This window comes from Phalacrocorax aristotelis, chromosome 2 (assembly GCF_949628215.1).
Source record: "Phalacrocorax aristotelis chromosome 2, bGulAri2.1, whole genome shotgun sequence".
NCBI lineage: Eukaryota > Metazoa > Chordata > Aves > Suliformes > Phalacrocoracidae > Phalacrocorax > Phalacrocorax aristotelis.
Window position 1 is genome coordinate 63,487,521 of NC_134277.1, and position 15,590 is coordinate 63,503,110.

Consider the following 15,590-nt stretch of genomic DNA (forward strand, 5'->3'; position numbering starts at 1 on the left):
CTGAGGCAGAGACCCTCATTTGGTCCGTTTTCTGGCACCAGGGTGCCTTCACCTGCTCTCTGCAGTTGCCAGCCCAGAATTCCTTCACACTGGTCCCTTGCAGTAGCTCCAGACCTGTGTTCCTAGGCTCTGCAGTTCCTTTTCCAGCTGCTGATGCTGACACTTTCCTTGTCTCCACTTCCTGACACCCCAGGCCAACTTCATCCCTTGTCTGACTCCAGTTGCTAGCCTTGAATTCACCTACACCTGCCTCCATTTGCTGGCATGTAGTCCTTAGAGCACATGTCCATGCAAGGTTGAGAGTGAGATTGTATAGAAAGGTAGTCAGGATTTAATAAGAAGATAAGATAAACTGTGGCGAGCAGGTACAGGGCTTAGGCTGGCAACTGTTTACATAGCTACTCCTTTAATATCCTTTTCTATCTGTTGCCCCACTTCTATTCCTCCCAGTTACTCTTCTAAACTTTCCTTGATAAGCATTGCATAGTCCCACAGGCGTCCCTTGAATATCCACAATCCTCATGATGTTCTTGTTTCCCACTTGTTAGGAGTTAAAACATGCAGACTGGCCCTCTCTAAAGCTATGCCTGGAGTTTCTTTCTAAAAAGAGAGCTTCAGTTAGCAACTGGAGACTTTTAGGCTTTGTCATTGTCTCTGTTATCCCGTGTCTATCAGGCTTATGGCTGTTTGTTTATTGTTTCACGTTTTACTTATTTCCCCTATTCCTTTGCTTATTCCTCTTAGTTTACTTATCCTGTTTGCACTGAAAGGTCTTTGATTGGATAACCTTAACAAAGCAGATTTTCCTTTGTCTCCTTTCCCACATAAATATTTAAATTTGGTTTTGAGCTGATCAGTAGCACTGAACTTTCTCTACAGTAAGTATTTATAAAATTAAATGTTTTCTTTTTTTTATTGTAAATAGGTACATGGCACCTGAAGTTCTAGATGATTCCATAAACATGAAACATTTTGAGTCATTCAAACGAGCAGACATCTATGCAATGGGATTAGTGTTTTGGGAAATAGCTCGGCGATGTTCAATTGGTGGTATGTGGCAATCTTTACAAAATTGGACCTACTAAAGAATTTATAAGTAACTTACAGAACCTGAATAAGTTTGGGTAAAAAGTCTGTTCTATAAATGGTGCAAGGTAATAGCCATATGTGTCAGACTTCCTAACTGCTAATCCTGTAAATGACTGATTTATTCAGCCTCCTTGTAAACTGATGAACCATAGGAAATATCCTTGCCTATATTCTTTTTTTTTTTTCCTAAAACCTTTACATAGAGGGAAGAAAAGGGTGAAGTTAAATGTCCTTCAGAGCAAAGGGCAAATACCACAAGTAAGGGCTAGCTATAATGTGTTCAGACAATATCCATACCTTATTTGAAATAAAACAGGCTATTGTAAATCTAAGTAGTATGTCTTTAGTATAGCATATGAAAGAATTAATATGGTTTCCATCTTTTCCAAATATATGTTTCAAAATAAAAATTCTTCAAGGGTAATGTAAATACTCATAAGGTACAGTTAAGGATTTTTTTTACTACTATTTATTTGTCATTGTAAAGTAATTTTTAAAAATTAAAACTAAAAAAGAAAATGGTAGGGTACTGATAAGGGGTAAGAAGTGAAGAATATGTAATTTAGTGTTAGCTAAAATAAAGCTATTTTCAACCTGTTGCAGGAATCCACGAAGATTACCAGTTGCCATACTATGACCTCGTTCCTTCAGATCCTTCTGTTGAAGAAATGAGGAAAGTTGTGTGTGAGCAGAAGTTAAGGCCCAATATTCCAAACAGATGGCAGAGCTGTGAGGTATTAACTAACCTTGCTAAAGCTGCTTTAATGGACACTAGAGCTTTTATTGATTTCAGTGGCTTAAAAAATTGTGTTTGTTATCGAAGGGAGAAGGGTTGCTTCTAGGAGAACTTGATTTCATTCTGATCATTGTGGCTTTATTGAATGTTATTGATCCTTGGTTATATACTTGGTTAATATTGGTTAATACTTAATGTAATTTCACAAAAAGTAATAGCTAACTCTGCATGGAGAACTGTAGGATCCCTTCTTGTGAAGCATAGGTGATGCTCTGTGAATTAAAACTAGTCTGAATTATATTATACAGGAAGCATCATTGCAAATTTAATTGTGCAACTGGGGTTGTACTGCATCTGGCTAGGATTGAGTAGTTTTTCTTCACAGTAGTCTGTATGGTGCTGTGTTTCGGATTTGTGGCCAAAACAGTTTCATAGCACACCGATGTCTTAGCTATTGCTGAAAAGTGCTTACACAGCTTCAAGGCTTTCTCAGTTTCTCATGCTACACCACTAAGCTGGGGGTGGGCAAGAGGATGAGAGGAAGTGCAGCTGGGACAGCTGACCCAAATTGATCAGAGGGATAGTCCATACTATGCAATGTCATGCTCCCCAGTAAAACTGGGTGAGCAGGGTGAGTTTTCCAGGGGTTGCTGTTGCTCAGGGACTGGCTGGACATTGGTCAGATGGTGCTAATTGTTTTTGTATCACTTGTTTTTCTTTGGTTTTGGCTTGGTTTTCCTCCTTTGCCTATTAACTTGTGGGTTGAGATAAAGAATTTTTCTCCCTTTTGCCCTGCTGATTCTCTCCCCCATCCCACTGGGGGAGAGTGAGCTGTGGCTGTGTGGGGCTTAGCTGCCTACTGGGGTTACCCTACCACAGGGGCAGTAAAGATATATGAGGTAACTGGGTCTATGCCAATTGGCTTGTAACTAGGCTGGTTATCTTTTTCAAGAAGTGGACTTGCTAGTTTCAGCTCAATACTCTGCCAGTACAGCAGTGCTGCCTGTTGGGACACAAATGGTATCTTGAACAGTGCTGTGCTGCCTCATGTGAATGCTCACTTGGAACTCACTCACTCAGGGGTCTCTGCCCTATTATTGTGTAGTAAAAGAATATCCTACATACTGGCCAAAATAGTAAATGCCTTCAGGAATCTTCATCCAAAACTGTGGTGACCTTAGTGCTTTGTGTGGCTCAGAATTTGTACTGTATGCACTTACTGAAGGATGAACACAGTTATTAAGAAGCTGAGACTCTAGTAAGCCAAAGACTTAGAACTGAAGTGTGCATGTAACGACCACTCCTGACCATGTCTCTGTCGAGGCGCTTACCTGATTCTGGGGTGAATTCATTATGCTGTTAGTCACTGCATGGGCAGTAGTATGCACAGCAGCGAGCTCCTGCCTTTCCAGCCAACTTTGTTCATATTGCTTGCTCTAGGGACCCAACAAGGGCTAGAACCAATGCTTTCTGATTCAGAGGTTAGGCGAATAGCTGCGATAGGCTACAGTAGGAGTAAGGTTGATGAGATATGATGCACTTCAGATGGAAGAGGGAACTGGGTTGTGGCATGTGTGAAATGCATACATGGGAGAAGGCCTGAGATAAGAGCTCAGGCAAGAGAACGCAGGTGGGAAAGAAAGGCGACGACATGCACCAACAGGCTGTAGAGTCAATTTTAAATCCTGCATGCTTACGTAGCAGCTCAGTGTAATACAGCTTTGAGTATAAAATCTTGGAATGTAGAGCTATTGCTTTACTTCAGTTTTTATTTGCATTTAATTTTGTAGTAGCATTCACAGGTTTCAAAGAACGGCTGTTTGAAGGACAAAAAGATTCCAGAAATTTTCAGAGTCATTTCAGAGCTTCAATTTGAAGAATACAGCTGATAAACTTCTGAATTGCTAATATTGAATTAACTCCTTAACTGGAGGTACAATAAAGTATATCTTTGTCTAATGCAAAAATTCAGAAAACAGTTACAAACAAGCTACTACTTTTTCATTAAAATATTTTTGTGGGGGCTGAAAGTCTACTGAAAAATACTACCTCTGCTTTACAGTATTTTAAAAAATTTTGTTTTTCTGAAACTAAAGTAAGGATTTGAGTGTTTCATACAACAGTCTTCCATACAGCTGTAGTACTGGTAATAGGCTTCAGAAAAGCATGAAGAGGCTAAGGCAGAACAGAGGTTACATGGGCTACATTGGAACAGCAGTACATATAATGACCTGTCTTTCCTTTGCAGGCATTACGAGTAATGGCAAAAATTATGCGGGAATGCTGGTACGCCAACGGAGCTGCTAGGCTAACAGCTTTGCGCATTAAGAAAACATTATCACAACTTAGTCAACAGGAGGGGATAAAGATGTAATCCTGGATTTGCTACCGAAGATTACTGTAAAAATCCGTATCCACACCAGAGTGGCGTGTTAAGAAGGTCAATTGTTCTACCTCATTGGGGGAACAGAATGATATTGCTGCCTTTTAGTAGTTCATAGGAGTGTCACTTACTAGGGTTTTTGTGGACATGCTAAACAGTTGTGTCAGGTCCTTTCTGTGCACTATGAACCTCTTTCCCAGGTTACTTACAAAACATTGGTGTAGTCTAGGTTTTTTTTAATTAACCTATAATTTTTTTGTTTGGAAAGCTGATAGCTGGTCTTAACTTCTAGTTAACTCTGCTAAAAAAGGAGGTCACTTTTAAAATGGAATTGGTTCACTGTATTGTTCTAGAGTGCATTGACGGCTCTTTAAGCAATTCTGTTCCTGACTGGTACATTGACTATTCTGAACCACTGTCATGGTTCTTTGATTCAGATTGTGAATGTACTGTTGGAGTACACTTTCCTAGCTATTAAGGTAGTATATCTTTTGGACTCTTACCTTGACTTACAAATTGACCTCAATCAGTTGTGGGAACATAATTTATGCAACTACACTTTATACATGATTACTGGGTTTTTTCCACTTTTTCAGAACATTGCATTGCCTTCAAAATAGATTGTATTATACCAGTAAGTGCCGCTTTTGAGTCTTTTAATGCAGAACAGTAGGAGTGTACAAAGCCTATGGTACTTTTGGTTTCAAAAATACAAGTTAAAAATCCAACTGTTTCTTTGCCTAGCTAAGATCTAATTCATACTTGTTTCACCAAGTGAGTACATAATTCATGGAATACCTTTAATCCTACCGAAATCTGACTCTTTAAACCACTGTAGGAGTTCTAAATAGTGTAAGCTTGTTAGTTCACTGTCATATTTTGTAATTGTCAAGTCATGAGTTTTAAGTGGTTTTTTTAATCAAGTGGTACTTCTAAAATGCTTGAAGTACCTATCTACTTCAGAAGAGTAGCAAGAGAAGTAAAACATTCTTAGGGGAGATTTTGCTTCGTTAAATCAAATACAAAAAACATATTTTCTGTGCAGTTCTGCAGAGTCTTGAGGCTCTAAAGAACGGTATTTGCAATTAAATGAGGATTAAGTGGACCTGTAATTAGGGAGAAGTTATTTGGGCTTTTGTACTAAAAAGTTCAAAGCTGCTTATTAACTTTATGTGCGTATATTTTGTGTGTGCCTCATACACAGAAAATGGTGAGCTACAGAAAGTGGTGAGCTGCAGGTCTTTGGATACAAATACCAGAGGATTCCTGCAATCCTCTTCATAGTTACAAGAACAAAGCTTACGGTGGTTTGTGTTGTCGTAAGAACACAGAAGAATATGCATGGCTTTAGTCAATATTTGCCTGAGATTTTAAGGATATCACAGGATTTTAGCAAACTTGTTTAGAAATTGAATCACTTCCTGCCCAAATGTGCAACTTCTGGAAGGGACTGGGAGAATTAATATGGAAAAATTATCTTTAAAAACTGCTGTTACCAGTGTATCTTTTTTTTAGTTGCAGTTTTAGGAAGAGTCTGGTTGACCTTTGGCTTCATTAATGCCCAAAACTCTCGGTAGTATTTCAGTATGTAAATGTGCCTGGGAATTAATGTCGCCTAACCTACTCTCCAGAACACAGCAGTATCCATCCTATTTTGCAACGCACATGGCAACCTTACCTTTGCTTCCTTTTCATTCTTCAGCATACAGTCCACTGAGAGTTTTCCACAAAGCTAGTAGCAGTGGCAGGGTGGTTGCTAACAGAAGCATAGTTGAGATTGTGTTTGTGGTCTGTGATTATATGGTAGTTAAAGCAGTAAGATGGATGGCTCCTAGTAGGAAGAGGCTATATGGGTGACGCACAAAATGTAGCCAGGACAAGCCTTAGCACTTCACTAACTCTTGCGTATTTCCAAATTCTTAGCGCTTACTTGGAGATAGGTTTAAATGATGTGGGAATTACATACCTTCAGATGTTGAACTGTAAATAGTGAAATGCTTTATTCTTTGCCTTTTATGGACAAGTTTACTCATACTGGAAGATGGCATCCGGGAGAAGAGGGAAAAATAAGTTCTTAGAAAATAATTGGGTTTAAACGTATGTACAGCTGTCATGCTTATGTTTGTTTGGCATTATCTGACTAGGCAGGCTTCTGTGCTTCAGACCTCTGTCAAGCAAAGATGGATCAAAAATGGCTCCATGTAGGTATTTTAAATAAACTATGCCTTTGTGCGAATGGACAGCTGTGCACCATGGAGTTTTTCAATTATGACTGTTCTAAGACAATGACGAACTAACTAAACTCCCAAGTCTATCTACTTGGCATGCCTCTCTAACAAGTTCTATGTATCAAGACAAATATTTAAAGAAAACAGGTCAGCATCAAAGTAGAACTTACTACATCTCCACATCAATGTCAAAGGCTTCGTATTTAAACAATTTAACGTTATTAAATTTTGAGGGTTTTTTTGTAGACAGAACTAGATCTTTAGCATAAGATGATAATGGTATAGTTCATACTTTAGAGTCATCAGGCTACTGGCATGCTTCAGATTTTTATAGTAATCTTGATGGTAACATGAGAAAGTTTCCAATATAATTCATCAGATTATTTTATTAGTGGCTTTTTTTAGCAGCTACGAAACCTCATCACCATAATATTTAGTTTCCTAAATTACAAGGAGTTCTCTTGCATTTAAAAGAGAATCTACAGCAGCTGAGCACCATCATGGCACGCAGATTATTCAGTCAACTGTACAGTGGTTTGTTACATTTGTCTCATCTCAACCACCTACTGGTCTTCATTCTCCTGAATTTGCTAGCAACTGTTCTTAATGTTGTTCTAATTTTTTTCTCTTTGTAAGGGAAGCTTGCAAAAACAAAGCACAGGAAGGATGCTTGATACAGTGTGTGACGTTAGGAATGTTATTTTGGGACAACCTTATTCATATTGGAATGCAGAACAGGAAAATTCTGAATAGAGCTATATGTATCCTTAGTTCTGACACCACAACTTCAAGCTTTGTTCTTCTTTTCCATTATATAAACTGAACACCTTTTACAAAGGCTGTGTCTGTATATATTATGTAACTTTAAATGTTACCTGTGTAAGATCATATCTTATATATATGGACACAGGTACACATAAGTATTTTTCAGATTAAGATTGTAATATCACCAGATCTGCTCTTGGAAATCCAGGGGGACCAAAATATTTTAGCATTAAAAATATTAATTTTGTATCATTTCAAGTATATACCAAAACAGTTTCTGATGAATACTGATGCAAATGTTTATTGTAAATATTACATACACTATACATTCACTTAAGTTTTGTGGATTTAATCAATTTGACATTTTAGTAGCATCGAAGCCTCAGTTTGGTTTACAGACTTGTGACCAGGTGGATATGGATATGGAGAAAAAGGAGCATTGGAGATGGTCTGATGCTGAAAAGCCTGAAATGTTGTTTTTGGAATGCTGGAATTCTTCAGGGACCTTCCAACCTTAAAAGCTGGAATTCTGGGATGTTTCTCAAGCTGACTTTTTCCAAGTATGACACAATGTCACCCGCCCATGGTTCCACTTGTAATCCTAAGAAAGACTTTGTATATAGGTAAAGACGTTGGGATTGACTGTATGGGGACATGAAGGTGTCAAATGAAATAAGAGGCTATTTTATTTTTTTTTTCAGTAATGGTTCTGAGTGTGATTGCCATGAACTTCACCTTTTAGTTCCTTGTTTATATTGTGCCATTGAAATGGTTGCAAGGTGTTAATCACTTTGTGTTTGGGGGGGGAAAAAAAACACCCACCATATCAGTTGCTTTAAACTCAAATTACCTCTTAAAAGACCAAGGTACATTTACCTCATGTGTATATAATGTTTAATATTTTTCAGAACATTCTCCAGGTTTGCAGTTACATGTTTCTAGAAATATGGGTATTACTAAATTTATAACTTCAGCGGTACTAAATGTATTATCTGGTGCCCCAAAACACTTTAATTTTCTGTATTTTATTGTATTAGCAAGTTTGCTGCTTTGTCACTGTAGCACCTGCCCTTACATAGCTGTGTGGATACTGCCTTGTAAATTTTACTTTTTGGATGATTTGAGGATCCTGTACAGATGAGTGTCACTTTTTTAAACCTTACAAAATTGTGCATTTCCCTTACATTTCTGAAAATATGTATTGTATTTGTAGAGTATACATTTCAATGGATTGTAAATAGGACAGTAGAAGAGTGGATGCTTATGTTAAGTGCTAACACTACGGTAGAGAGATTAAAGCAGTGAAAATAAATAACTTTTTTCAAAATGCATGAGTTGTCGTTCAGAGGGAGAAGTTGCAGGTAGGTATGGGTTTGGGTGTGATGTTCTTACCTGGCAAAATATGGGTTTACTGTGAATTCCTTGCCTCAGAAGGCATTTCTGCTGGTATAATAATGATAAAGGGGTTCGCTAATGCCAAGGCAATCCATCTCATGTATGCTATACAGATAATGATAAAGTGTCTGGTCTTGTATGTGTCCTACAGTAGTGTTTGAATAAGTACCTTGCTGGTGTCTCTGATATCTCGGACAAAATAACTAAAACAAAGTGTTCCTTCTCTCCATTTATATTTACATAGATGTAACAGAGCTGCTGAGGTTTTCAGGCTACTTAAACAACTAACCTCAGTGCATCACAGAACAGCAAGTAAAATCAGCTTGTGTTGGAGTGGATTGTTTCTGTGCAGAACTCGCTTTTAGACTGGTGTTATATTTCTGAAGGAACATGAAGGTGTAGACATAACAAAAAAAGATATCTTGCCCTTCCATAACTTTATGTGCCTGCATTACTTTTGTCTCAGAAATGACCAGACAGGATTACCAAAAACCACTTCTTCCAGCAATCTCTTTCTCCAAAATGGGAAGCCATAAGGTGTCCAGAGAAAGGCAAAGGCTATGTCAAAATGCTGTGTTCCTGTTCAAGCTCTTTCACAGGAGGTATAATTATTTAGCTGAGAACACACCTATCCTCCCCCCATGAGTGGCAAAAGGAAGGCTTCTACCACTACAAGCAACCAAAACTCAGTAAAATCCTGGGCCACTCATAAGACTCCTAGCAGTGGAAGTGTAAGGTCTGGAAATAGCATGGTAGACAGCAACATTACTAAGCTTAGTTTTTGTTGAACAGCCTTCTGTGTCTGATGCCACGAAGGACTGAAACTAGCAATTGAAAATCCATGAACAGCAAACAATTGCTGCAAGGAACTTAGATGTGAGGATGTTTTGAGATTGTTTTAGAAGAGATGCTGAATTCAGGAGCCTGCATGCTAGCCTGGATTATAAATCAGCATAAAGAGTGGCAGGCTTTCAGCTGGTTGGTTTTTGCCTGATGTAATTTCTTATTTTTTTTCTAAAGCATGGGGCTGTTGAAATAGGTTCTTTTTAATACCCACTGCATTGAAGTAATGAATATTTTGTGTAGGTGCAGCATAACTAAAGAGTGTATAAACAGACCACTTCTGTGCAGTACCAAGTAAGGATTGCAGTTTTCCTTTTATCAATTTTGTGAAATGGGTAACTGATGTACAGTAATGTACCAAGTAATTATAGTGTAAGGGTGGTCCTGGTAGAAAATAGATTCATTTTAAACAGGAAATTTAAAATTCCAAGTTCTCATTCAGTGACCTTAAGTAGCTTTCTTTATCGTATCAAGCTGTGACGTTTTAACTGGTACTAATAGGGAGGAAGCGCATAGGCATGTTTTCTAGGGGTGCACTCTGCAGCATAACTGTTATGGACATCTGGGTGACAGCTTGTGTCGGGGGATACTGCGGGAGGGCTCCTCTGGGAGTGATGGGCTTGGTCTGTGTGCCTGCAGGGTTTCATCAGTTACGAGACACGTGGAAGGTATGTTGGTTTGCTTGCACTGCTAAGATAATGTTTTTGTCCTGGAATTTGTATAAGTGTTCATCGCTTTGTTGGAGAAGAGTTACTAGAATCTTACACTGCAAACCCCTTTACTGACGTGATGGACTGCTGTGGTTTTAGGAGTCTCGTAATTCTGGCTTGGAGTGGCTGGAGTTGTTCCCAAGTCTTCCAGGTTGGAAAAAAAAAAATGTAGGCTCAGCATTTCCTTCATTAACTTGACTAGACTGCAAATAAAGTGTCCAGATGCCCTCGGGAAGCCCAAAGCCTTGAGTCTCCCTGAAATCCCTAGTCTCTGAGATGTAATGGTAGCTGAAATCATTATCTCTCTTTTGAAGAGACAAAGCCAGAGCAAGCTGTGCCGATAGGGTCTTGTGCAGAATTTCAATGTTTATTGGTATTAAAATAGATAGATGGAGATAGAGATTCAACATCCTTGAAGTGTTTGTAATTAGCTCAATTATGAAACTGAAAAGAGCTCTCCAATTGCCGGTAGCAGAAAGTTTGTGGAAGCTGTTGAAGAATTGGGCACATAGGTTGATATTAATTTTTAATGTTATATATATAGTGTAGGTTTTTAAATGAGGGGAGAAGGGGTTAGAAATACGTCTTTCAGTCCAAGGAGGATTTAGGACTTAGGGGATGTGTAGGGGAGGAACAAAGGGTGGGGAAAGAGGTTTAGGTGATCTGGAGGGGAGGGAGCATGGGAAAATAGAGGGGTAAGGGGATGAAAAGGGTGGGTCATCTGTAAATGGTTGGCCGGTCAGTATGCAGGTCTGGCCCTGGCTTGCACCACCTGTCTTACCTTCTTTTTAAAACCCTTTCTACATCTTTTTCTGTGTGAGGGACTCGGTTCTGGGAGTGCAGGGGTGTCTGAGTGCAGCAGCTGGAACCAGATGATGCACAGGAAGTCCCGTGTGCCCATGGTGTGGCAGCAGGAGAGACCAGGGTGAGCAGACCCAAACACCAGCAGCTGGAGCGTGGCTGTGGGTCCCAGGGGTCTGTGTGTCCATAGTTCCAGTGACCGGAGCAAGCGTGAGTCTGGGTTCCAGCAGCTGGAGTGGGACTGCAGGGCCAGGTTCCAGCAACTGGGGACACTGGGGTTCTGGGGCAGCTACCCAGACATGCAGCTGCTGGCCAGACTGTGTGCGTGAGCCTGGCTGCTGGGGGCATCCACCCTGTACATATGTACATACATGTTCCTGCTAACAGACCTCCATCCTGCTCAGCCAGACAGGAGAAGGACAAGGCCACAGGTTCCTGTGGGTGCTCTGTGTGGCCAGCCCTGTATGCATATGTACGTGTTGCATACACAACTCCTGTGTGTGAATGCTATTGGGAATACATTTTTAGCCTCACTACTGGCCATACTGGGGATGCAGAGCTCCGGCAGCCTTGCCTCTCTTGGACTGTTGGATCTGACGTGTTTTCCCCTTAAAAAGTACATTTTAGAAACCTGTTACTTTTTAATCAGTGCATGGAAACTGGTGCAGTGCAAAGGTAGCAACGTATAATCACGTGCTTCTCTGCTCCGGTGAGGCGGTGGACACTTGGTGTGGCTGTGCCCATCGGCAGTGATGACACAGGTGGCATATTGGATGTGGCTGCCATCCTGGGATTTCAGGTAGAGAACTAAGGACACTGCTGCTGAAAGTAGTCCATACGATTCCAGGTGGGATGGAAAGGCTTGCTTGCATCAGCCCGGGGGCAGCAGAGGATGCAGTGCTCACCTGTACTTTCCATGGAGAAGACAGATGCAGACTCTTCTGATAAATATGCAGCAGAAAGGACAAGAGGTGGCAGTCACAGCCTGGCCACGGATGGGAAAACACTCTTCACTGGGAGGGTGCTTAAGCACAGGAATAGGTTGCTCAGAGCAATTACAGACTGTCCTTTGGGGACTTTCAAAACTTGACTGAAAGGTTCTGAGCAATGTGGTTTAGTTAGGTTACTCATAGAGAGCATAGGGGGTGGACAGAGAGATGTCAGGCTCTGCTGTCCACCAAAAATTGTTTGGCCAGCTACTGGTGGGAGTGTAGGCTCTGAGTCTCCTTGTAGAACCTAGTGATGACATAGCAGAGGACTTTGTGCTTGTCCACATCTGAACATTTTTGTGACTGTTACCAGTTATCCCACATCTTAAAGATCAGTGTGTTGCCACCAGTCTGAGTTTATCTGGCAGACTGGGAGTTTGTGGTAGGCCAAGGGCAAAGCAGTCACTGTGGTGAGACATGGAAAGTCACGAACCTAGAAAGTCACGTGGCTGGTCGTCTTTTTCAGACAAAAGAACATGTAGGAGGGTCAGGGCTAGTTCATATGTGGTGATCTCATGTGGCTGCTGCAAGTATTGAGCCTGTTGTCCTCTCATCCATGTTGCCCTTTGGCTGGTGACCATGCTTGCGGTTGATAGATTATTCATACAGCAGGTATCACCTGTAACGAGCATTAATAGCAATAAAGCTTACATACCTAAGAAACTTCTTAAATTGGCAATTAATGTATACTGCCACCCTTGTGAGACAGGAGAAATGGCTCACTAAGGGGCTACAGTTCAGAAAGCAAGTTGTAGCTTTCCTTTGAATGGTTTCAAACCACATATTTAAGGGGGTTGTCTAGTCGAAAGGCCAGGTTAAATATGATCTGAAGCAAAATCCTAACACACACAATGTAGACGTAGCATCCTTAGTATTAGCTGTCCTAATCTGTCCATCTGTTCTGATCACTCTGCATTACCTGCTAGTGTAGACATACTCACAGTTACTTGTTTTGCATGAATATTTGTGGCCCAGTGCCACAATATAATCTTGATTACATGCCTGCCTGCTGTAGCTCGGGCAATAGAAGCTCATACTTCCAGAACTGGAGGTCACTGTTTTGATTCTTGGCATTGGTCAGGACAGGCTGAGAGAGTTGGGTTTGTTCAGCCTGGAGAAAAGAAGACTGCAGGGAGACCTTATTGTGGCCTTCCAGCAGGCCTGTTGTGACAGGACAAGGGGCAATAATTTTAAACTGAAGGAGAGTAGATTTAGACTGGAGATAAGGAAAAAAGTTTTTACAATGAGGGTGGTGAAACACTGGAACAGGTTGCCCAGAGAGGTGGTAGATGCCCCATCCCTGGAGACATTCATGGTCAAGTTGGACGGGGCTCTGAGCAACCTGATATAGTTGAAGATGTCCCTTCTCACTGCAGGGGGGTTGGACTAGGTGACCTCTAAAGGTCCCCTCCGACCCAAAGCATTCTATGATTCATCTGCCCACAGGGAATAACATACTTAGAAAACACCTACTTTATTGTGGTTTTAAGTTAAATATCTAAAAAACTTAAAAGACAGAAGCAGTAACAGTCTTAAGAAAAGAGGAGGTAAAGGGAGAACTGAGTTGCTATGTCTTACAAATTGCTCTGGACATGCCCACTTTAAAATTTGCCTTCATGCATTTTTCCATGAGTCGTATTTCCATTCCCTTCTACACTGGGGTGTGGGAAACTCATGAGTATAGTCCCAGTGGTCAAATTCTTAATTGGTACAGGAACAGGATAACGAATGGCAACATAAGAAGTCTTTGATACCACAGCTGCTGTCTATCTTACGTGGTTCTGAAGAGCAGAATCAGGCCATGCTTTCTTCCATTAATGCCCCACTGTGCAATGGGCTCTCTGACCTACATGTCCTTCCTAAAAGAGAAGCCTTTTAAAACTTTTTCTTATTTCTTATTCCATGAAGATAGTCTCTTGACTCTGTTACCAGAAGGGTCAGTGAGATTCAGTTTCTGAACCTCTCCAGACAATTCTTCAGGAAAGCGAGCTACCTTTTTCTTACCTTTTTCCCAGAAACTCCTTTCCCTATGCTTGTTTTTCAAAGATAGTGCTTCCCATGCTAGATGTATAAGGCTTTATATTTTTGTATTGGCAGACCTGAGCCCTTACAGAGAACCTTATTTCCATCTACCCCTGTCTGAAATATCCATGGATTGTTAGTCTCTTCACTGCAATAATATTGTTAAACTGCTAATTTCCATTTCTTACAAAGGCTCCTTCTGCTAAGGCTCGTGTGATTGCAGTGGCTTACAGCCTCTGCAGGGTGGTTGTGCACATCATCGCTGGTACCATAGGTAGAGCACTCCCCAGTTCTTAAGACACTCAGAAGAGCATTGAACTTGAAGAAGGAGGGAGTATTGCAAAAAAGAAAGTTTTACAATCTTTTCTTTAACTTCCTCAGGCTGTCTTGTCAATGCATACAGTATGCTCGCGGCCCTCTCTTTTAAAGTCCAAATCTTCTGGTTCTTTGGTGAAGAGGATTCTCCAGAAGGGGAGGTGGGTGCTTTGTTTCCTTTACTGTTGCTGCAGTTGCACACAGGAGGCTTGAAGTACAATACTAAGGAAACTCGTATGGTAAAATTTACCTGAGAGCTTGCTTGCAGATAATCTCAGTGTAACTGTACAAGCAGATAACACATTTTGAAGAAAAGTTCTAGGTAAGTAACCTGTCTTTGTTCATCATTCTGCTAGTCTTTGAGTTGTAATGCAAAAGAAAATGCATTTAAGAAAAATACAGTTTAAGCTCCTAATGATTTTTTCCTTTCATAATAATGTGCTGCTGCAGCTCTTTTTCCAGTTTCCTGTAGCCAGATGTATGCTTTGTTGTTTCCTCTTCCAAAGATGTTGCATTCTGCAGCTGTTTTTCTAATTGTTTTAAAAAGAAAAAATTTATGCTAATGGCCATATATTCAAGACACTTAAATTAAAAACAGGTAGTTTTTTAGACCACCTGAAACCTGGCTCAAGTTAGACTTCTTTAATATGTGGCTCAATTAATAGATGTTTAAGTATTACTGTTTTTCATGTCACATCACTCATTTTTAGAAGGTGAATGGCGTCTTGGCTCTTTTATCATTCAGTAGATCTCTGCTGGGAATAATTACATTGGTATTTTTATGTTGCATTTTGTGTATATTTAGTGTTGTAGTATGAAGAAAGACAACTCCAGCTGTTAGCTTGCTTGCTTGCTTCCACCTTCTTTTCTAGCTAATCCAAAATTCTGCCTGCTAGCATGTGTGTTGAGTCACTTGTACTCAGCTCACTCCTTGTCTCCCCACAGAAGAGACGGCACCAGTTGCATTTCCTGCTCCGTGTGAGAAATCCACTTGGAAAGCTGGGGGGGTAGTTGGCTCGGTTTAGTTAATTCGAAAAGGTAATCACAGAATCTCAGGTTGGAAGGGACCTCAGGGATCATCCAGTCCAACCTTCTCTGAAATTTCTTGAGCAGCTGTCTTGCTTTTCTTCCAGCCTGACTCTTGGAGACTTTCTTCATAAACAACTTTTTAGTGAGAAATTTTATCCCAGTAGTAGGTCTCCCTCTCCCTGCAGTCCTACCTTTATTGCTGATCGATTTTGATTGGCATCAGCGGTTGCATTATAAAAGGACTTTGGCCCCTTGGCATAAAAAGCAACGCTTTTTTTAAAAAAT

General features: G+C 40.4%; 1 protein-coding gene across 1 annotated transcript in view; it reads left to right on the forward strand.

The window, feature by feature from the left end:
- Window positions 1-6,448, forward strand: part of TGFBR1 (transforming growth factor beta receptor 1) — a 33,319-nt gene extending 26,871 nt beyond the window's left edge. Inside the window, exons 7-9 of the mRNA XM_075083837.1 lie at window positions 926-1,050; window positions 1,693-1,823; window positions 4,074-6,448. Coding sequence (XP_074939938.1) covers window positions 926-1,050; window positions 1,693-1,823; window positions 4,074-4,199 — 382 coding nt within the window. The 3' untranslated portion in view covers window positions 4,200-6,448. The remainder of the gene's footprint in view (window positions 1-925; window positions 1,051-1,692; window positions 1,824-4,073) is intronic.
- Window positions 6,449-15,590: the final 9,142 nt, after the last annotated feature.